The sequence below is a fragment of the Fusarium falciforme genome, chromosome 2 (assembly GCF_026873545.1).
Source record: "Fusarium falciforme chromosome 2, complete sequence".
NCBI classification, from domain to species: Eukaryota; Fungi; Ascomycota; class Sordariomycetes; order Hypocreales; family Nectriaceae; genus Fusarium; species Fusarium falciforme.
In genome coordinates this window covers 1934108-1956041 of record NC_070545.1, presented here as the reverse complement: position 1 = coordinate 1956041, position 21934 = coordinate 1934108, and the positions used below count along the sequence as shown (strand labels likewise).

The following is a 21934-nucleotide window of genomic DNA, read 5'->3' as shown; positions in this document are numbered from 1 at the left end:
GGAGGTTGTCGACGTCCACTCGTACAATCTACAAAAGCTAGGTGCAACGGTGTTGACGGTTATAGGCGGGATCAGCTTATGAAGGAATGACGATTTTATTTGTTTTCTTTCTTCCTAATGAACGACTCGAGCTAGTCCAATAACTGCAAAGCAATGCAAAAAAAAGCAGAACAAAATAGAGCAACAATTGCGGTAAAGACTGGCGGTCAGCGAATGTCGGCCAAATTGAAGCAATCCAAGATCCTCTCCCTTATCCGTATGCTCATTCTTATTGTTCCCAGAGAATCAAATCAAGGTCGATCGGTTAATGCAAATTCATGACGACAAACACATTTCCTCACTCAAGGTTCAACTCGCAAAGACTCACATCACAACACATTCAGGTCCATGTGCTCGTCTTGCACCCCCCAGCTCCTCGACATACTCGAGTTCCTCGACGACAGCCTCTGATCCCTCGTCGGCCTTTGGCTGGACCAGAGGCTCGTTTCCCTAGAACTTTACCGTGGCCATGACGGCCGGGCCGCAGGACGGTCGAGGGGTCTGGGGCTCGCGGACCATGATGTACATGGTGATGGGCTCCGGGCTGTTCTCAAAGACGACGGGGCGCTTGACCTTGAAGCCAAACTTGGCGTAGTATTCGCTGTTGCGCTTGGTGCTGGCTTCAAGGTACATGGGGCGGTTCTCGGCGTCGGCCTGAGCGAGTGTCAGCGTGTACTCCGAATTCTTTCCAGTTATTCCTCACCTTGGCAACCATGTCGCGGATCAGCTTGCCCGCGTATCCCTTGCCTTGGGCAGCAGGCTTGGTGCCGATGTAGACGAGATAGTAGCAGTCCTTGTCCCTCTCACCCATGACCTCCTCCTTGGTCTGGTTCAGCACAGGCAGCATCTCATCGTAGTAGCGTCTCCTGCCCTCGGCCGAGAGCTGGTAGTACAGCCTCCACATGCCGCTGCGCAGAGACGTCCACCAGTCGTCCATCTGCTGACCGGGAGGCAGCCTGACGACGGATGTTAGCTGAAGCTTGTTTCTCAAAGACACGAGGGGGGGAACATACCACAAAGCAACAGCGTCGTAGTCGGACCCGATGGCCGTTACGACGCCCTTGTAGCAGTGAGCCGCCACCATATACGTCATGTGGTCGACGTGGAGCTTCCACTTCTGCTCGTCCGAGTAATCCGCCATGTCGTCGCCGTCGAGCACATACTGGCTCATGGCGTCAGTCGCGAACGCGTGCGCCAGCGACCTGCCCGCCTCAGCCGACTCGTTGACGCTCACAAAGCGGATCGAGTCCTCCCACGAGGGTGGCACGAGAGACCGGCGTCGCCACTTGGCGAGGGCCGAGGCGCCGCTGAGATTATTACTGATACTCTTGGTGGTTGTATTTCCCTCCATGATGAACCAGTTATTTACTCGGTACTAGAGCTGATGGCTGTATCTAGAAAACACAGGGGCTCCCCTTTTTGCAAAGAAGGGAGCGCCGCGGGTGGCATTAAGCATGATGGGTTCAGACTCATTAAGTCCCCAGACTCACATTGTATATTTTGGATACTATCGCCCGTGTGAACCCGCGAGAGCTGAGTTCTGGAGACGGGCGTGAATCTCGAAGGATGACGCAGACAGTTAAGGCTTGTGCGAACTTCAACCGACATCAAGTTGGTGCTTGAGCGGGCCAGGCTCGCGATTATGGCTTTAAGAGGAGGAGGGGGATGTAGGTATCGAACGAGCGTCGATCGGTTCGACCGAGTTTCTCAATGTGGGCGTACGATAGGTTCACGAGGGCGAGCTGAGAGGAAGACGGTTGGAGAGACAAGTTGACAAAGAAGAGAGGCACGAGAGGTTTCAGACGATAATGTTGACTGAACAGTCGTTCACCATGCAGAGGTTGGTGCTCAGAGTAGCAATCAACAAGCGGCAACAGCAGTAGCAAGACACCAAGGTGGCTATTCTTTCCAGCAATCCCCTTCTAAGAGAGAGCTTAGCAAGATTTCCTGACAAAGGGTCCTGTTAGTGAGGCCAGACTGTGGTGTGGGTAGAATGACTTGAGGTAAAGTGAAGTATGAGAGTAAGAGGTAGGTAGGCAGTTGAGGAGAGGAGAGGAAGAGAGAAGCAAGCAGAGATAGGCAATCGGCCGAGGGGGTTTATGTAGGCGGGCGGGTGATAGATAGAAGTGCCGTGTGGACCCCAATGGCCGGCAGCGTAGATACGGCACAACTCAACAAGACTCGGTGATGCCATTGGTCGGTTTACAGATGACAGCCACTTCGTGGGGTAACGGCTAACGTTAGCTCTCCCGAGTCATACACGAAAGGGAGCGGCAAGAGGGCAGACCGAGCGTTAAGGAATCAAGGAAGCGGGATACGGAGCACAGTGCTTGGTCCCTGAGGCGCCCTGGGGGACCACATGACCATGGGTGACCGGTGGGGGGCAACCCTGCAGAACCCGTGGAATACTGGCAAGCCATGCTGTGAAGCTGTCTCAGAGACCTCGGGTCAGCCAGTCAGTGTACGGTTGCTGACTGTTTTTGTGGCTCCTTGACGTGGGAGAATGGGACTGAGCCATGGAGATTCCTCAGGCTGTGGGGATGAACGAGAGCTCTGGCGTCAGCTGTGGTCCAGTATAGCCAAGGACGAGCGTGAACCTACGCCACCTGGTGCAGGAGATGCGAGGGCCTCATGCGCAGGGCATCCTCTCATTAGTCAAGATAGCCGGCTCCGGGTCGAGGTGCTTTGTTGATTGAGGAGCACATGTGCCTCCAGCGCGAGGGCTGAATCGGTTGGCGCGGTTGAACCAAAGTTGACCGGCAGCGTCCAAAGACAATGATTCTCTTGTCTGTCTTGGATGGCAGCGGCTTGCAACGGCACCCGAGGTCACCAGACTAAGAATGTACTGTGCAACTTGTGAGTTGTGATGAGCTCGGACGAGGCGGGAAAGAAGCAAGTTGGGGGCTTAAGTATTGATGCACAAGAGCCCAATCGCTCGTATATGAGGAGTAGTAGATCATGACAATTCGATCGGGATCGCAGCTATCTCTGCGAACTGCCAGGGTTTTTTGCTGGGTTCCAGAAACAATAATTTGCTGCGTCGAAGAAAGTGATGAATATAAACGACGTCAAATTAAAAAGCGGCTCTGTGCCCCTCGTGAGATCTGATCTAGACACGGCGGAGGCGCGAGAGCGGATATCTATGCTGATCGACCGCGAACAGCCTATGCAACCGCAACCTGATTCTTTCCCTCATAACTCTTTTTGGCAATCATCTTGTCTCCCCTGTCGTCCTGTTTCGTTTCGGAGTTTTCTTTGTCTCGTTATCCGTGGTTCGTTACATGCGGCGAATCTCCTGCTCGTTCAGGTACTTGTCCAGGCCAGAGTCGAGGTTCTCCCACCACTCAAACAGCATCGAGTTGCAGATGAGCTTGAACCAGGGAGTGAAGACCAGGCTGGGGTCGTCGAATTGCTTCTTGAGCTTCTCTGGGCTGACGTACTGGGTGTCCCTGACCTCGTTCTTGTTGACGTCAAGGTCGACATTGGCCTTGATGAACAGAATATAGTCGACTAGGCCGCAGTTAGATATTGTGCCTTCGCATCAAGAGACTAGTTGTAAAACATACTTTCATGCTCACCCCACTTTCCGTCGCTGGGAGCCTTGTAGTGAATTCGGGTCAGGAAGTGGAACTTCTCAAAGGGGACCTGCTCCTTCTTGATGCCAAGCTCGTGATCAAGCTTGCGCTGAGCGGCCCTCTTGACGCCGGCGATGGCATCCTCGAGGCTCGATCCCGTCTCGGTGGGGATGTTGAGGGGGTGGGAGCAGCAGGTGTTGGTCCACATGTCGGGGAAGGTGATCTTCTCGGTGGCGCGCTGCTGGAGGAGCAGCTCGTTCTTGTCGTTGAAGAGGAAGACGGAAAAGGCACGGTGGAGGAGGCCCTTGTCGATGTTGGTCATGAGATGGCCTGGAAGTGATCTAGTTAGCAAGGCAAAGGATTCGGGGTATAGCTGAGGCGCAACGTACAAATTTTCTTGCTGGCAGTGCCAATTGGCTTGTCGTTCTCGTCGAGGACGATGCAGACCTCGTCCATGAGGCGAATCTGCTCCTCATCGTGACCGGACAAGGGCTCCGAGCTGGTGTCAATGTCGGGGAAGAGACGGAGCATAGCCTCAGCCGTGATGGGCTGGGCAGTGACGGTTGTTGTTGTTGACATTGTGACAGAATTGAGACAGTACAATCGCACAATGCTTCAAGGGAATAGAAGAGAGAGCTTTGCGGTGAAAGCGAAGCGAAAGAGAGCGGTCTGTAACAAGCAAGAGACGGTTTAGCTTCAATTTAAGGTCATTTCTTTTGCCTTCTGCCCCTCCAAAGGCTGTTCGGGTGTGGCAGCCGTGCCCCTCCATCGTGCCTGCCATCGATTGGGCAGTCCACTGAAGCCAGCCACTGGGAACCGATTCCTGGGGGACGCTCTGGGGGCTCATGCCAGGGACAGTGGGGCTCAGCCACAGCAAGCTCGGTGAGACTCGTCTGGGGATAGTGTCGTTGTTCTATGATCATGTAGTTGGAGCAGTAGTTGTAAAGCCCAAAGTGGAAGCCCAGAGGCATATGCGAATTGCTTTTCGTTTGGTATTATCGACTGTCAGGCATTTGTGAAAGATACAGCTGAATTCAGGGGTTGAACTAACACAGCCTTCAGTAGCTGTATGCATAATTTCTCTCCATCACCATCTGAATTCAGCTTGTGTACCATACCTACACACATACCACGTATTTGGAGCTCGTGTCAGTTAATCACGGCCAGCCAGGTAAATGGCCTGTCATCACACTGGCTCATGACACCCATGGGAGAATGATGGCCGAGATTGAGATTACTTATTGCGCTTACTTGGATATCGCTCAAAGCGGGGCTCTCTCCATCCCATCCATCAGGGGAAAGCAGCCCAAGGCGTGGCTGGAGACGGAGCTTCGTCATTCGCAACCTCACGCCCCGACCCGACACCGACATCATCTCTCCGCCGTATTCCACATTCTGCGGTCGCCGCCCAAACGATTGCTACTTAATTCTACTCTCCAGATAATCTGATCTTCCCTTTTGTCCTTAATACTTTCGCCGACAACGTCCCCAGTCGCCCAGCGCCATCCGACGCAGCCATGGCTCCCAAGATCGAGGCGCAAGAAATCGAAACCTATTGGAACATCTTTTCCGCCCGGACAGGCGGCGGCAAGTTCCTTACAGGAGAGCAGGCCGCCCCCGTGCTCAAGAACAGTGGCCTCCGAGATGATCAGCTGGAGCGAGTATGGGACCTGGCAGATGTGGACAATGATGGAAACCTCGACTTTGAGGAGTTCTGCGTCGCCATGCGCGTCATCTTTGACATCCTGAACGGGGTATGGTTCTGTCGCTCAAGGACCTTTGTGACACGGCAGCTTACCTAGTACAGGAATACGCAGACGTTCCCACCTCCCTGCCCGATTGGCTCGTCCCAGAGTCCAAGGCCCATCTGGTGCAAGCGACCCGGGCCATCACTGGCAAGCAAGTGCAGTTCGAGCAAGTTGAGGATGAAACAGAGGACCTCGGCCTCAAGGACGGCTTCGAGTGGTACATGAAACCTGAGGACAAGTCCAAGTACGAGCAGATTTACCAGGAGAGCCGGGACATGCGGGGCGAGATTGCTTGTACGTCCCCTGACTGAATCTCAAGAAGCATAAGCTAATCGACACAGTCAACTCTCTCAGCGATCTCTACGAGTCCCTTGACGTTCCCGATACCGACATTAGATCCGCATGGAACTTGGTCAACCCATCTGCGCAATCGACCATTAACAAAGACGCCGCCCTCGCCTTCCTACATATTCTTAACTACCGACACGAGGGTTTCCGAATCCCGCGCACCGTCCCTGCCTCTCTCCGCTCTAGCTTTGAGCGCAACCAGATCGACTACCAAGTCGACAACCAGCGAACCGGCGCCAACTCACGATGGGCTACCAAGGCCGACGACTCGACTACCACCGGACGCAAGGCCAAGTTTGGCGACCAATACCTCACGCGCCTAGGCCGCAGCGGTTTCAAGACCGCGGGCACAGATTTCTCGACGGAGAAGACGGAAGATTGGGAAGAGGTGCGACTAAAGCGCAAGCTGCAGGACCTGGAGGAGAAGATCAAGAAGGTTGAGGAGATTGCCGAGCGCCGGAAAGGCGGCAAGCGTGATTCAAAGCCCGCACTTGTCAAGAAGGAACTTGACCAGCTACTTGAATATAAGCGTAGGGAATTGAGGGAGCTAGAGGAGGGAACGGGCAAGAGTGCGGTAGGCGGGGGTCTTAAGAGCATACAGGAGGATCTCCAGACAGTCCGTGAACAGGTCGAGGGTCTAGAATCACACCTGCGGTCGCGTGAGCAGGTGCTCGAGGAGATCCGGAGGGAGATTGAGGACGAGAAGAGGTAAAGGGGAGGTCGTATATAATCGAGGGTTGGCGGGCTCGCTGTTTATTATGTAGGAATATCATGGCGTTTTGTTTGATGGGACGTTAGGCGTTGCTGCTCTAGTCATTCGCCTACTCAACACTCATCGTCACCACATACTCCCATCCGCGTACTTTTGCGTGCGCTGCATACCCAGAGTACGGCCCTTGACTGCCCACACTGCGAGAGACGGTACGGGCACGACTCCTAGTCGCCCAGCTCCGCGACTCCGGCCTGTGGAGCATAGGAAGACATCCACGAGGGGACCACTCACGGACTGTGCCGGCTTGTCCTTGAGCGCAAGGTCGATGTTCTTTGCGACGCCTGCGGCCTGGGCGTCGGTGATCATGAAGGCCGCCCGCGGCTTAGACACGACGTCTCCCACAGCCCACACACCATCAACAGCGGCCTTCACACGCATCTCCTCGTCCACGTCCACATAGCCGTGCTCATTGAGCCACTCCTTTGGCAAGAACCCCGTGTTGGGTCGGAGTCCCATGGTCGGGAGGTATAGGTCCGTCTCAAGAACCCCGCCGTCCGATAGCGTCACCCGCGTCTTGCCGTCCGGCAGCTCCGTTGCGGCATCGGCGCGCACGCCTGCTCGGATCTCAACGCCCAGCCGGCGGAGTTCGGCCTCGACGCACCCTGCTATCTGATCCCCGGCGACGACGTGGTCCCCTGGTGAGATGAGTACCACCGTCGTGGATGGGAAGGCGTAGCGGATTTCACCAGCGAGCTCGACTCCAGTGGCGCCGGCTCCGGCGATGACAACATGCTTTGCCTTCTCAACCTTGGCAGCTGTGTCGTGAAGACTGGTCAGGAGGTCCTCATGCGAACCGCAGGCCTTCCAGGGGAGCGCCGGGTCAGCGGCATCCGCACCCGTAGCGACCACAAGGTGATCATATGTAAGCACCGGGCCCGGGCCGCCGTCCTTATCAACGCGGACGGTGCGGGCCGCTGGGTCAACGGCGGAGGCGGCGCCGACGATGAACTTAACGCTGCCGGCCGGGTACTGAGCCAGACCAGGCTCTATTGGAGCGAGGATCTGGTCGTCTTTGATTACGCCAGGAATAACGGCACGGACGGAAGCTAGGTTCCAATAGAAGTGACTATTCTACCAAAGTGAGCCTCGAGGGGTCGTTGTGCAAAGGCTAGGCTTTTTACCTTGGACACGAGAACCACCTTGAGGTCTTCCTCATGTGGCCGCGTATACTTGAGTAGACGGTGAGTAACAGCCAGGCCACCAAGGCTGCCACCCAAGACGACGACGGTTTTTGTCATGATTGCGAGCTTGACGAAAGGCTGATGTTAATTATCTTCTTTGTGTTTGGGGTTATGGTCCCGTGTGAATGAGTTGACTGATGAGAGCCGGATGTCAAGGGAGACGTCGTCGATCTCGGAATAATTCCATGTTTGTCTATGACGAGCCGACGCAGCCTACCGCAGAGTGTTTCATGGCTGAATCATGGTCCCTCCGTAGGTATGTGTCTGTCCTCTTGACATGATGCCGGCAGTGTTGCAGCTTCTGTCACACCAATAGACTCGCACATCATCTTCAAGCTGTTGAAGCCGAGGCATCTTTGTCTACTCTGGTCGATGATCGTCCGCTGATGCTCGTGTCTTATTCGGGTAACGCCGCGCATTACCCGACTCACGTCCTCCACCGCAACAGAGCGAGCGCTGCGCCTGACCCCTCCATCCCAATCCCATGACCCCGCTATAACCCGCACCGCCGGGGGGGAAGGCCAAGTTCCTCAACAATAATCCCAACACCCGCAACTTCGTCATTTCCTCTTCTCCCTCTCTCATCTCTCTCTACATACCAGAAACAAACTCGTCTTTTACCTCTAATCACCAACCTCCTTCTCTATTCCATCATCATGGCTGCCCCCCAGAGCGATGCCTTCAAGAAGGCCATTGAGGACTCCAAGAAGCTCACCTCTAAGCCCGGCCCTGACGAGCTCCTCCAGCTCTACGGTAACCGCCACCTTACCCCCCCTCGCCACGTTCCCATCCCAGCTAACATGTTGTCTTCTCGCACAGCTCTCTACAAGGTCGGCACTGGTGAGGACTTCTCCAAGGCCGGTGTCCCTGGCACCTTTGACTTCAAGGCAAGCTCCCCTTACGCGACTCCCAACACTGACAAAAAGCTAACACACTCCCTCAGGGCAAGGCCAAGCACAAGGCGTGGGAGAAGGTCGTCAACGAGGGTGTCACCCCCGAGGCCGCACAGGAGCAATACGTCAAGCTCGTCGAGGAGCTCAAGGAGAAGTACGGCTACGACGAGAACAAGGTGCCCGAGGCCGTCGGCGGAAACTAGACGAATTTAGACAAGACGAAGAATGTTTACGATGCGACGAGGCCAAAGAGTAGGGAACCTGGTACACACATACATGAAGAAACAGAATAAAGCTTGGAATGGAAATGGGAGGGCCGTTTGCTATCGGTTGCGCTGCGTCTGCACGCGCCGTGTTTAGTTGCTGAGAGAAATCATACCCAATCGCTTTCTCATCTTGATTCGTGTCATCGAGAGCCTCAAACTGACGCCATCTTGTGCTTTACTACACCATCGCCTCCATATTTACACTTTGGTTCCTGGCATGGCTGATAGCTACTCTCGGGAGCGGCCGCATCATCCCGGAACCCTGGAGCCAGCCTGTCGGTACAAGATAAGATGATCTAATCTCAACCCAGTCGATACCCTGAGCTCTTATTCATCCTCGACCTCTTAATACTAATATTGCCAAGCTACGAATCATAGTCTCTATGCAAACCTCAAAAGACATGTGGGAGCCTTCACTCAAGCGTGTGCAATGTCGAGTAAAATTGTCTACCAGGGCAATTATTAGGTCAAGTAGGATCACAGAGCGGAGGCTGTAGCTCTCGCTCCGTGAGGAATAGTAACTAAGATTCAAGTGTAAAGTAGGTACTAGGTACCTTGGGTATACGAAGGTCGTGTACCAGACGTCAAAGCATTCCAAGCACCTGTGAGCGTTTCTCATTTCGTCCATCTCATCCTCTTCCTCGCTCCTTTCCTTTCCTTTCTTTTCCTTACCAAACACACAAAAAACACCAAGCCCGTCAACTCCGGTTGAAATTCGAAAAAAGGGGGTATGATCATCAGAAGGGTATTAGAAGCTCGACATTGCAACACGGGGTTTTTCCAATAGTCGTCATCTCAAATGCACCAAGCCTCCCATCGCTCTCTTCATCATGAACTCGTAAATATCGTGGCGACGCCGAGCAAGTCGTATCCGAAAGGCGACTCAAGAGTAGCCAACGCTTCCACGGGACAGAGCTTGATTTAGAGGAGGGCGAAGACACCAGCAGCGACAAGGAGCAGAGCGCTCACACCAGTGGTGGCGGCACCACCGGTGGCCTGAGGAGGCTCACTGATTGCCGTGGTCTCGATAGGAGCAGGGCCAGTCTCGGAGGGCTGAGTCGGGACGGCGCTGGCGATGGTGCTGTTGGAACCACGCCAGGCAGTGCTGTAACCAGAGCTGGGGCAGGGGGTGGTGGTCTTCTCAACGACCTCAGTCTTGGTCTTAGCAGTGACAGCCTTGGTCGTGGGAACAGCGATGGTGGTAGAGGTGGTCTCAGGGGTGGGAAGAGAGGTGCTCGTGATGAGAACGGTGGTGGAGATGGTCTTGAGCTCAGAAGTGGTGGTGGCAGGCTTGGAAGTGGTCAAAGGCGAGTCGGTCTCAAGGCCGTCCTTGACGCCGTACGCAGCCGCACACTGAACCAAGTCCATCGAGTCAGGGCAGCACCAGGTCTGAGACTTGGTGTCATGAGTGCAGTAGTAGCCATCATCGCAAGAGTCTAGAGCAAGGTTAGTTTATCTATCTTGTCGTGTAAGCCGAGTCTAGCGCAACATACTTCCAGTGCCATCAGAGCAGCACTTCTGCTTGACCAGGGGGTTGTAGCAGTGAGTGGAATCGTCGTTGGAAGGGCACGTCTCGTAGCCCTGGCCGCAAGCTTCGGCGCAGGTGCTGCCGTCGCCGCAGGTAGACTGCTCAGGCTGATACCCGGGAGTAGAGCGACGCGCGAGACTGAGGCCCTCGACGGGGGCCTTGACCAGCTTGTAAGGCTGGGGGTCGGCGGCGACGTTTGTGGCGCAGGCCAGGAGGACGAGCGAGGCGAGAGTCTTGAAGTTCATCTTGACGGACGAGAAGGACTGAAGTCGAAAGAATATAGTCGAGTTGAAGCGCTTACACGATGCGATCTGGCAGGCAGGGAACGAGAGCCACAAACAGGGTTTCGCGGTGGAGAAGCAGTGAAGCGAGTAAGTGAGTGAGTGAGTGAACAAGATGCTAGGTCTGTAAGACTAGGATCGAGTAAAGATGCCGTGTCAAAGGAAGAGTTGAAAGAATGGATCGAGTATCGACAGATGCGAAGCTCTAGGCAGGACAACGACAACAGCAGCAACAACAACAAGGACGGAGAGGGTGGAAGAGGGTGATGGTTGACAAGATGGGGGCCATCTCGGTGTAAGTACCCATTTGAGGGTGCCACTGGCAGTGGCAGCGAGGGAAGCAAGCCGGCACACGCCAAGGAAAGAAAGGCTCAAACGCGACCTAGAACCACAACGGGCAGCAGCCCAGAAGCCAGGCCAGCCCTGGGCAAGGCATCGCGAGAGAGTCCGGCTGGTTGGAAGGGGAATGGGGTCTCGTCTCAAGCCTCCCATAGGCTAGATCGACGGGTAGGGGGGCGCGTGCTTGGCCATGGATCCCATCTCCTTTTTTAATTTAAATTGTGTCCCCCCCCTCGACATTTGCCTCCATCGCGACCTTGGGCTGCCCGGCGCCTAGCCTATTGTGGGAGTGTTGAGGGGTAGGTCAGTTGAGGCCCTGGTAGAAAGGAAGGGAAGGGTTCTTTTGCGACGAGACATCCATTGTTTTGACAAAGAGTTTATTGGTCTTTGCGTCCTCGTCCAAGACAAACATGGTGTTTCATGCAACACAGTCGACACATGTCCATGCGCCGGGCAATTAAGCAATTTGTCCGAGTCGAGCAAATCTCTCTTCTAGCCTAGTCTGCGAGATTTTCGACGCCAAATCCCCATGATCGTCAGTTGCATCAAATGAGGGCTGAACTGAAGGTGTTAATTAGCCACTCACCGACCTGCCAGACCAGACCCTGTTGGACCATGGCATGGCATGGCGCATTAGACCGCTTCAAGAGTGCAATCTTGGGGAAGAAGAGAGAAGCCTCTTGACGTCAACGAGTGATATTGCAGCTGCAGAGCTCTCCATTTCTTCGACATGGGCTCTCAAGGCCCTACTTGCCTCTTCTGGTAGGTCCCTCCAGTCGCAATGTCACCCGCTGACGCCTCTGAGTGGTCAGCTTGCTGCCGCCCGGCTTCAGGGGTCCTGCCAACCAGCTGCAGGTGCTAGCCGAGGCCCGTTGCGCTAGGAAGCCGCCTGACGCAGGAACCAGGAACAGGCCACCACACAGAAGCAAGCAATAGATACCTCGATACCGAGTAGACAAACAGGCTGCACAAGCTTGAGAAGACGCAAAGGATGAAGAGAAGAGAAGAGAAACATTCATGGCAGACGTGGCTCTTCTACCGCTAAACTGCCCTCCCGGCTACTTATTAACGCTTCCTATTGGTTCTCCCACTCACACGACACCACCCGGGTTTCAGGTTATTCCATGAACCAGGTCATGGGCCATTAGCCTCTCGACAAGACGACAGGGATCTCAAGGGCTGGACCGAACGAGAACGTCAGTGGCAATCTCAATTTCAGAGTCTGTCTCTTTGTCGAGGCCAGCTGTGGTTGCTCAGTCTCCCCGACTCACCAGGCTGTTAGCCATCACCTGCCTGTGACACTCTACGCATACAAGTCAACAAACAATACATCCATTGTTCACTATAGTTCTTCTTTACCGACGGTATATAGTATTCTATGTTTAGACTTTGCATGCATCCATCCTCTGCCAACACATCGCTTTTCTATTTATTCTCTATCTCGCATCAACATCAGGCCAGCTGCATCACATTAATGCCTCGCATCCAGACAAACCACCTAAAAATAAAAAAGCAAACCCGAGACAGACAGCCTAACTCTCTTCTTTTCGTGACTCACTGATCCTTTATGCTCTTGCCAACATGCATCTTGCCGTTCGTGTCAGTACTGTCCCGACGGCTGGCGACAAGTTGCCGTCAAATTAGACGCCCTTGAGCAGGCCCAAATATACCGCAAATTGCTCCTCATCTCCAGCAATTCGGAACATCTGTACCTAGCCGTCCGGCGGGATAATTCGTCGCGGTCAATAACACTTGACCCTTCAGTCTAGTTCCACTTGACTCACAATCTCCTCCACTCATATGCATCACAACATAGAAACGGTCAAAGATCGTCCATCTCACTTCACGTCGGTCAAGCTGAGCAGCGACAACAAGGGTGTCCCGAGAGATTATTATCTATCTTGGTACAACACACAAAGACACCGCCTATTCCCGCCGTGCCCTTGCCAAGTTTCCAGAGACGCCTTGCAATGGAGCCTATTACACCAGGTACAATCTCATCCCTGGCCCAGGAAATCTCTCATCTGCTCCCTTTACACCGTGGAAACCGAGGCGAGTGAATACCCTAGTTACAGTAAAGCCGAGAAATAAAGCAGCCTCCATGCTATCCCTTTTGCACCGGGCCCCTTGACGGCGGCACCCCATCGTGCCTCGCCAACGTGTTCGAGGAGCCGTCAACTCGCTGCCACAATGGTCTCGAGAGTGACAAATTAGTCCTCGTCGCCAGTCATCTTGGCAACCCATTTGTTCATCTGCAGAAACTTTTCCTCAAAGGTCTTCTGGAGTCTCTCTCCAGCGGCCCACATGGGGTCTCCCTCCTTCCAGTACGTGAAGCAGTTCTCAAAGATCTGGCGAATGTCCCTCAGGAACTCATCCTCGTTTGCGTACTCCTTTCTGTCCATCTTAGCCTTGATGGTGCTCAGATCCATAGGTCGCTTGACCTTGTCAAAGTAATCCGGCACGCCATCTTCGATAGGCTCAACGGGATCACGAAAGGGGCCGACGAGTCGGGTCCAGAAACCTGTGCCAAGTCAGTTCCAATGTCGTACAAGAAATGTGAGGGTTCACGTACCAGGGCCAGATAGCATTCTGCTCAGGAGGTCGGCACAGAATTCCATCTTCCGTGCCGTGCTAAACTCACGGCCGTCTGCGTAGCCCGCGCTGGTTCTACGCTTGACGGCGGGCTTGGGCAGAGTGACGCGAGCCTTGATGGATCTATCTGCCGACGACGGGTTGCTGATGGGGATCCCACTGACTCGTCGAGTTTTCTTGGCGTCACTGTCAGGCTCGTCCTCGAGGTAGTGAACATTCTTTCGGGGTGTCGCGGCCGGCATGGTGGAGGGCACAACGATGGATTCTGTAGCTCGCTCTACGGCGGGAGCAATGTCGAAGGAGCTCATGGCAACGACAAGCTCGCTGAGGACCTCCTGGGGCAGCGACTTGGCAAATTCTGCTCGAGCATCCGAGGATCGCATGTACTCGGCCGTCCACGACAGGAGCAGCTTCCGGATCGAAGAGCCCTCGGGGGTGTCCTTCCAGACCTGGATGAGAAGGGGCGTCGCTGGGATTCGCTCAGTGAGACGTCGACAATCAACCATGGCGTCGAGGGCCTTGTCACAGAGCCCCTTAATGCCCAAGTGATGGCCGAGCTTCCAGAGTCCAACCAGGGCCTCGTAGGAGGGCACATTGGACTCATCAGATATGACCTTGTCGGTGTACAGAAAGTGTTGGGCCAGCCCAAAAATCTCCTTGGTCGTATCGGGGAGTTTGACAAGGTGTTCTACCTTGTCAAGGGAGCTCATCGCAGCGAAGTGTTTCTCATAGAATTCGGACCGCGCACAGAGAAAGTCCTTCTGTATTCCAAAGGGACATTCTTCAGGGCCAACGAGGATGATAACGAAGATGGGATGCGGGTTTCTACATACGATATTAGCACGATGTTTGTCCGGGGAAGGGATGGGGTGTTTCATACAGCCAGGAGAATGGCTTCTCGTCCTTCTTGACATTGACGGTGTCAGTGTCAGTGTCCTTGCTAACCGGGGGACTGGTCCCGTTCTGCGGTTCAGCCATTGCGATTGCGTGATGCCGAATTGTTGTAATATGTAAAAGCTGAGTTTTGATATTGGGAAGGTGTGGATTTTAAAAGTCGTCGATATCTGATGCAGGCCTGAATTGGTGGTGAGCAACTCATTCACGGTCGCTTGAACAATAGAATATTCGTGCCACTGTCCTGACGATGGACTGATCCGAATTCGACCCATGCACTTGCATCGCCATTGACAGCCAGCTGACGATATGCAGTCCTGGTGGGGGCTATTTTGGGTCTTGTTGTATGCAGATGATTGATGATCTGCGGTTCACAAAGGTGTCTTAATCTTACCTCAACTTCCCCCAACTCCCGCGTTCAAACTCAGATCCAATCTCACCCACTGGCAGACACAGTTCGAATCGGGGTTCAAGGCCGATTGTGCCACATCTGTCGGCCGCTAACTGTAAGTGAATCCAATAATTGTCAGCCTTTGGATAAAGGGGGTTGAGCAGCGATGAAGCAAAGGCTGGCCGTCTGTGATCTCCTGTTCGGAATGGATGGAGTGAGCAGCAGTCGCGATGAGCTTGTTGGCCAATGAGGTCGCTGAATTGCCGTGAGGTGAGCCGGCATGGAGATTGTCCGTTTCCGGCTGACCTCGGTCAGGTTGGCTTGACCGAGAATTGGCTACCCTGTACCAACTCTAGACGCTGACGAGGACTTGGAGTAACTTGAACGGGACAACTCAATGTCATTTTGCTACTTGATACTGGTATCCTTAACGGGCTATGACAAGCTATGGATAATATTTCTACTTGTTCTACTGAATATTCATGTTGTTTGGTCTTATTCTAAGTTCAACCAACGATGGTTGAGATACACATGTGTAGAAACATCAACACCACTATACCAATATCGGTTGAGGTGAACAATCCAAGACGAGTAGCATAACGATATCTCGAAACACGCAGGGTAATAGCATATGCCGTAAAATTCGAAACCGTCAATCCCGGGAAGATATGAAACAAAGTCTCCAGAGATATATCAAACCCAACCCACAATAGTCCCCAACTAAGATCACTAACAACTACCCATAGCCCCAATATGCACAGATAGAAAGCACCGGCATTGACGGTATCAACAGCGGTACCCATCTCTCAAGCACTGACCGCCGAGTTTCCCCCATGCAGCACTGCCACTGCTCATCATCGCCAGGTCCTGCCGAGTATAGAAGGTGACGTTGTATCAGCTTTAGAGTTGCCCGACAGCACATCAAGGGGAATCCGTTCCCCTAGGACGTACGGGCCTACATGGCACACGTGTGTAATTCATGCGGACTCATCCGCGGCAATGTCCAAAAAGCATGAAGAGCCTTTAATGTCACGTCAGCATGGGACTCGAGAGCCGTGCCGGTTCAACAAGCCAATCGCTTGTTATCTAAGCGAACAATAAACAAAATTGAAACCAAGGCAGCGAAATGCCTCTCTCGTTCCGCGACTAGGGATATCCTGACACGCGACAGCCGGGACGAACCCGCCAAGAGATGAATGACCATGAGCAGCTCGCTCCGGCGTCGGCAACAGATTGCGAAGGGAGAGCGCGTGCTCAAGGTATCGCATTCAGGCAAATAACGCTGGCAGCCAGTCCCCCAAGGTTCGCGGGGACCCCGTGATCCAGGACCAGCGCCATCCTCGGTTCCCCAGGTTTCCCTTCTCCGTTCAACCACACCCCTTAAGGAGCCCGTGACCGGGAGAATGCGACGGCAATGGTAAATCATGGAGTTTGACAGGGCCGTCAACCGTCCACCGCAACATTACTGCCTGTATCCATCACGCGTTTCTCTCTGGCCCCCCTCCGTCCGGCACGGCATCCAGACTGCTACCCGGGAGAGGTAGAGGCTCCGTCCGTCGCTGAGTGCCGAGGACCGTCTCTCCCGAATGATACGATCGCGCATGTCGGCGAGGGAAGCCGTGTGCATCAGACGATATCACGTTTATCTGCCTTGCTGCGGCGGCGGTTTAATTCCCCAGACCGAAGACATGGTGCATTCACACACACGGAGAAACACATCTTATGGGGAAAGAAGGATGCATCATGGGGTCGATGTAGCAAGATCGTCGCCCATCTGCCGCGCATATGCCGATGAGGCATCCGAGACGGAGGTGTAGGAGCAAGGAACGGGAGGGAATGATTGGGGGACGAGGGCGCCAAATCTTGGGGCAGACCGTCGTCAACCACCACGATCAGGCCAGAAGATGGTCAGGGCGCGTGCTTCAACATTCCATTCCACGACGGACATCCACGGATGCCGTACCGCACCGCACCGCTCCGTACGGTACAGCCTCTCCTCTCACCGACCAAGTCCGAGATGCCGTCGCACGCGCAGGAGAACCCGAAACGGTCGCACGACGAGTGCAGTCCCGTCGTGTGCTTCCCGTCTGCCGAGGCCGCCAAGCATCCATACAATGTATCAGTGAGGCCAAAACAAGCAAGCAAATTCAGGGGTATCGTCCACTGAGGTCGTAGATACAACCTTGCCCTTCCATATCTACCTTATCCCCCGTGTGTAGATAGGTAGCTGTAGCTGTAGCTTCTCGCTGCAACGAGGAGGAGCTCTCGGAGACTGGTCTCCGCTTCGATCGGCCCATGTCGACGGAGAATCGCCTGAGCGCCCTGCAGATGCACCCTCGTCCTCAGTAACAATCCCTGAGCTTTCTCGATACGGAGCCCACGTACGATCTGACGAGCAGCCGTCTCACAACGGCAATAGTCACGGGAAAGAAGGAGAAGCGGGAAGAAGAAAAAAAAAGTTGCCAAGGGGGAGATGGAATCGATGGTTCTCCGGGTAAGCAATTGACAGAAGACAACAACACCACGTAGCAGCGCTTCTTCACCGCTAGCATCTCGTTGTCAAGGACAAACCATTGGGCGCATTTGCCAATGCCAATGGGTCTCACAAGATGCACGACGGGACGTGTACAAAGACGGCCACCGTATAGCTTCATTTTATCAATCCCACCATCTCACCCATCCCCCCAACCCCAACCCCAGTCACGATAAAAAACGCCATTTCTTCCAGGTGCGGACATGTCTCGGCACCGCTGCAGTTCCCTACAGGGGCTAGTGTCATTTCTCTTCCTTCTTTAGCACCGTCCCATCTCGGCCCAACTGGGCGCATCGCATCCCAGATCTCACGATCTGGGCGGCTGGAGTCGTACTAGCGCACAACCCGCTCGTTCGTTGCCGAGAAGAAGCGACATCATTGGCGAGACTTGGAACAGAGTTGAAAAAAGGCATTGAGGAAAAAAAAAAAAAAGCCACGACGGCGGTGTGCATCCAAAAGCCGCAAACCCGTAAAAACTCCATCATGGCCTGCTGCCCAACAACCGAGAACAAAATTTTTCTTTGCCCTTGTTGCCTTCACCTCTAGACTAGATAGCCGCCCTTGACGATGAGTGGTGGTTCTCGAGACAGGTTGAGGCGGAACGGGTCATGTCGGGAGACTGGCTCTGACTCACAAGCAAACAACCAGCTGCGACTTGGCCAATTCAAGACCTTTCTGCGTATCCAGTCAGGTACCAGTCCCTGTCTGTAACCGCTCTACTCATGATCATGATGCATCTTGTTGTTGCGTTGTCTCGGGGCAGAGCGACCCTGTCAAACACGATCCCCACTCCATGATGAAGCACGACTTCGCACGGTGATACAAACCACAAGAGCATCGTCTTTTACAGTAGTATCAACCTCTCCATGCCATAGCCATGTCGGACCCTCGCCGAGTTCTACTCCACAGCATGAGATGACGTTGGGGACTCAACCCAGTCGACGACCAGGACGCTTGCAGGTTGCATGCCATCGTGCATAGATTGTGCCGGGCTGGGGTGTTTTGCAGGCTAAAACTGCACCGCACAATGAGTAGCGGGCGATTTGTGGGAGTCTCTGAGATGGCCGTCCTAGGAATGGATTAGGAATGAATGCTGAAGACTGGGGGATGGACAGGTAACGTTAGTTGGGGTAGATTCCGGCTCAAGTCGCATTGTCGCACAGAGTACAGAGTCGAATGCCGATGGCCCTGGCCCTATTCTTGGTATAGTACCGTGCCATCTCCTGCGTCATCCATCCCCATCTTCTTCCCTGCTTCCATAATGCTTCCTCGGAGGTTTTCTTTGCTTCCATCCCTCAGACCGAGATGGTTGCGTGCCCACCACGTTTTTCATGCCGAGTTGCCACCGTCCATGACGGCAAGCAGCAGGCTTGATGGGGGAAACCTTGGGAAGACCGAGGATGGGATGGATGGCTGGATGGGCAGGGAAGATTTGGATAGCCAGGAGCCCCAAGACGCCATCGCATCGGCCATGGTCCAAAAGCGCATGAGGGTGGTGTGTCGTTACGAAACCCTGGGGCAGAAGCTGGACCAGAAGTATCTTTTCCCCACAGGTACCTCGAGCATCCCTCCAGAAGAGCGACCGGCCCGGTGGAGCACGAGCCCTTCGATGCTTGCTAGGGCTTGCTAGGCTTGCTCGACGCTCCACGCCCGCTCAGTAAAACCTCCGCCAGCCGCCCAACCGTTGTCCCTGCTTCACCTGGATGGAGAAACGCCCAGGGCTTCTAGTCCTCTTCGGGACGCCTGGTCCTGGGGCAGTCTCTTAGCTAAGACGCCAATGATGCCATTAGAGAAAATTCTTGTCCTTCCAGAAGCATGCCATAGTCTGGGGCACCCGGGTAAAACAGGTCCTGTATGACGAAACCCTCCCACCCCATGAGCCACGCTCGCTCCTCGCTCGGCCACGATGCTTAACCTCATGGGACTACGGCCGGACTTGGCCGAACTTGCTTGACAAACCGACTGTGGCCCAGCGAGCACGATGCGCGGCTTTATTGCGGTCCCCCACAGTCCCAGCGTTGCGCTGATTTTTCGCATTCCGCGGAGAATTGGTAGGGTAAGAAAGGGGCTCACATCAATGCGCTTTTTTGCCATTCTCTCATCTCGCTCCGCGAGCATGTCGTGCCCTGCTCCGCTCCGTTCTGAGGCTCTGCCAATGCCTAGAGATGCCGGTCGCCGTCTCGACTCGGTGTCCATTCTCGGCGCTTCGCCGGCGCCGAGAAGGGTTCTCGCCTCCTTCTAAACAATCCCCAGACTCCATCCGACCCATCTAGAGCCTCCTTTACTTTGCTGATTAGTTGTCGTCCCTGTGCTCCTCATCATCTCCATCACTGTTCTCGTCCTCGCTTCGTCCGACTTCCTGGCCCAGGATGAGGTCCTCGCTGCCTTGCCACTGAGGCGGCGGGGCCGGCATAGCCGCTTCGTCTTCATCTGCCCATCCGTAGTCCTCGTCGTCCTCACTATCAGGAACTTCGAGCTCCGTCTCGCCAAGCTTTCGCTTGTGCCTGGCCAGTTCAATTGATTGAATCGCTTCGTAGGGAATCTGGGCCACGCCGTCCTGCCATCTTCATGTGAGCGATCGCCAGCTTGGACACACGATGCCTGACATACCAACTCCACTTTGAATGCGACTACGTTCTCCACGGTCTCCTGAGACGCCTTTCCATCCACCTTTTGCAGACCTGCGAGGAACACACTCGCAAGCTTGCCCTCTTGCCAGACCCAGTCTCGGAACACGACAAGCCGTGTTGAGACCCCTTGCTCCCAAACCGTGGCATTAACTGCCGCGGTCAACGTTGCACCCCTTTCCGAGTGCATCTTGGTCGCGCATTGAGACAGGATTACAACTGCGCAATTCCTAGTGGCCGCAAGTTTGTGAAGAGCATTCATGATGGACTGCAGTGCCTGTAGTCGTTTCGTAGAGGGACTTGGACCTGGAAACATGTCAGCTACGGGACATCAAGCACTCGCTTATCCACATACCCTTGGCAGACTTAGAAATAGCCTTGCCATCATGCGATTTTGGCAGAGCCGAGTTGACTAATGCTGATAGGGAGCTGATAACCACCAGCGAAGAATTGGCTGGTATAGCCTTGGCAGTAGGTCGTGAGATGAGGGCAACAAAGTGAGGAAGTGTCAGACATGAATAATGAAGGAATCGGCCTGCGTCAACCTCAACATCATGTGCTTCCACGTCTGAATCGCCGTGATCGTCCTTGATAGTATTGATGACCGCCTTTAGCCTGTTGTGAGGAATAGCCTGAAAGCAGTCTATACAGCAAAGTTGGGTCAGATATTGGTATCGAAGGAGGGTTATGCTTGACTCAACGAACCTACCCAGACCACTGCATTGCCATCCCGCAATGCATTTGAGGCGAGCTGCAGTCTTTCTCGCACGTTAGTCTCGTAATATGCAAGGGAACGTCCACTTCCTTACCCCAAGGCAGTTTTCCCCGTTCCAGGGGGGCCCCAAATTTCTGTCACCTGGCCGCGATGAACACCACCTTTTGGGGTAGAATCCTGAGAGTCAACGGATACTGTGCCCGCAAGAGCATGATCTAGATCCTCGAGTCCTGTAGAGACATGGTTTGACGCGTCGCCTCCAAGCTCGTCCAGGGCCTGGGAAGCCGAGACGGTTGGTAATCGGTCTGTATAGCGGGTTAGTTTAGGCACCAGATCGTGGGATGCATCGTGAGACTGACGGGCACCAGATGTGTCAAAGCTGGCTCTGTCATGACCGTGAATCGCATGATAATCCATCCTCCACTCTCATGACGATGCGCGGAGTTTTTCCAGGCCAGTCAATGAAGCAATCGTGAGTGGACCTTTCATCATCGGTGGTCGCGGCAGTCATGCACGTGCTTGGGAGAACAAAGAACGCGAGGTCACGTGACTTATAGATATCCTGTCTAAGCCGTCGGGCAAGTCTCGCCGGCGAAGCTCCCACGTCAAAGGATCGACCATCTGTGGAGGATGAAACCCTGTCTTCCTTTACGGCATAGTCGACTTCTTTGGAACATTCGATGAGACCGAGTATCAGCCCACCGAAGCTCACCTGAGCTAGCACTCCGCTTACTCAAGGTTGCCTTGAACTGTTTCCCCTTCTCTCCTCTCGTCGAGCCACTCAATCCCCGGCTTTGGGCCACGAATCTCGATAAGCGGTCCACAGATATCCCAGCATGGAGCAAGGTCAGTTTAACCGCTGTGGCAAACCGCCGTGGCAAACCGCTCGCCATTGGGGAGGGATCAGAGCACAATTGCCAGATAGTCGTGGTATTTGCTGTGAAAGGTGAGCAGTCACAGAGTTACTGTCCACTAAGAAAGCCGAGAAGGCCAAGGTCCATTGGACTTTATTGCATTCCACAGCGCTTCGGTCACCACACCGGCACTTGCGGGTCAATATCCCAGCAAATATTGGCTACACAACCATCTCCTGGGAATGGATGTGGCTCGGGTAACACTGAGCTGATTCTCACCAGGTCGACTTCAATACGGGGTCCTAAACCCCAGACGAGTATTGGAGCCATCGTGGGGACGTGGAGACTCCAGCTTCAA

The 21934-nt window shown here is 54.2% G+C and overlaps 7 protein-coding genes and 1 pseudogene across 8 annotated transcripts, besides 1 other annotated feature; 2 read left to right on the top strand and 6 right to left on the bottom strand.

Moving 5' to 3' along the window:
• Window positions 1-489: 489 nt before the first annotated feature.
• NCS54_00256300 lies at window positions 490-1414 on the bottom strand (annotated as a pseudogene). Its single transcript has 3 exons — window positions 1053-1414; window positions 743-995; window positions 490-693 (listed from the first exon to the last, which is right to left on the bottom strand).
• Window positions 490-1414: a sequence feature.
• Window positions 1415-3316: 1902 nt separating this feature from the next.
• On the bottom strand, window positions 3317-4193 carry NCS54_00256200 (Isopentenyl-diphosphate Delta-isomerase; the record flags this gene model as incomplete). Its single annotated transcript, XM_053148159.1, has 3 exons — window positions 3317-3549; window positions 3606-3944; window positions 4004-4193. The coding sequence occupies 3 exons, from the start codon at window positions 4191-4193 to the stop codon at window positions 3317-3319; spliced, it is 762 nt and encodes a 253-aa protein (XP_053004134.1).
• Window positions 4194-5131: 938 nt separating this feature from the next.
• NCS54_00256100 (Endocytosis protein 3) lies at window positions 5132-6422 on the top strand (the record flags this gene model as incomplete). Its single annotated transcript, XM_053148158.1, has 3 exons — window positions 5132-5368; window positions 5422-5656; window positions 5704-6422. 3 exons carry the CDS (start codon window positions 5132-5134, stop codon window positions 6420-6422), a joined length of 1191 nt encoding a protein of 396 aa, XP_053004133.1.
• Window positions 6423-6548: 126 nt separating this feature from the next.
• NCS54_00256000 (Pyr-redox-2 domain-containing protein) lies at window positions 6549-7720 on the bottom strand (the record flags this gene model as incomplete). Its single annotated transcript, XM_053148157.1, has 2 exons — window positions 6549-7553; window positions 7604-7720. 2 exons carry the CDS (start codon window positions 7718-7720, stop codon window positions 6549-6551), a joined length of 1122 nt encoding a protein of 373 aa, XP_053004132.1.
• A 599-nt stretch (window positions 7721-8319) lies between these two features.
• NCS54_00255900 (ACB domain-containing protein) lies at window positions 8320-8759 on the top strand (the record flags this gene model as incomplete). Its single annotated transcript, XM_053148156.1, has 2 exons — window positions 8320-8526; window positions 8607-8759. 2 exons carry the CDS (start codon window positions 8320-8322, stop codon window positions 8757-8759), a joined length of 360 nt encoding a protein of 119 aa, XP_053004131.1.
• A 984-nt stretch (window positions 8760-9743) lies between these two features.
• NCS54_00255800 (Hypothetical protein) lies at window positions 9744-10595 on the bottom strand (the record flags this gene model as incomplete). Its single annotated transcript, XM_053148155.1, has 2 exons — window positions 9744-10258; window positions 10316-10595. 2 exons carry the CDS (start codon window positions 10593-10595, stop codon window positions 9744-9746), a joined length of 795 nt encoding a protein of 264 aa, XP_053004130.1.
• Window positions 10596-13180: 2585 nt separating this feature from the next.
• On the bottom strand, window positions 13181-14540 carry NCS54_00255700 (TFIID associated protein; the record flags this gene model as incomplete). Its single annotated transcript, XM_053148154.1, has 3 exons — window positions 13181-13491; window positions 13543-14387; window positions 14443-14540. The coding sequence occupies 3 exons, from the start codon at window positions 14538-14540 to the stop codon at window positions 13181-13183; spliced, it is 1254 nt and encodes a 417-aa protein (XP_053004129.1).
• A 5133-nt stretch (window positions 14541-19673) lies between these two features.
• NCS54_00255600 (RECA-2 domain-containing protein) lies at window positions 19674-21139 on the bottom strand (the record flags this gene model as incomplete). The annotated part of the gene is made up of 6 exons (XM_053148153.1): window positions 19674-19937; window positions 19991-20313; window positions 20363-20650; window positions 20713-20765; window positions 20817-21027; window positions 21082-21139. The coding sequence occupies 6 exons, from the start codon at window positions 21137-21139 to the stop codon at window positions 19674-19676; spliced, it is 1197 nt and encodes a 398-aa protein (XP_053004128.1).
• Between the last annotated feature and the right edge of the window lie 795 nt (window positions 21140-21934).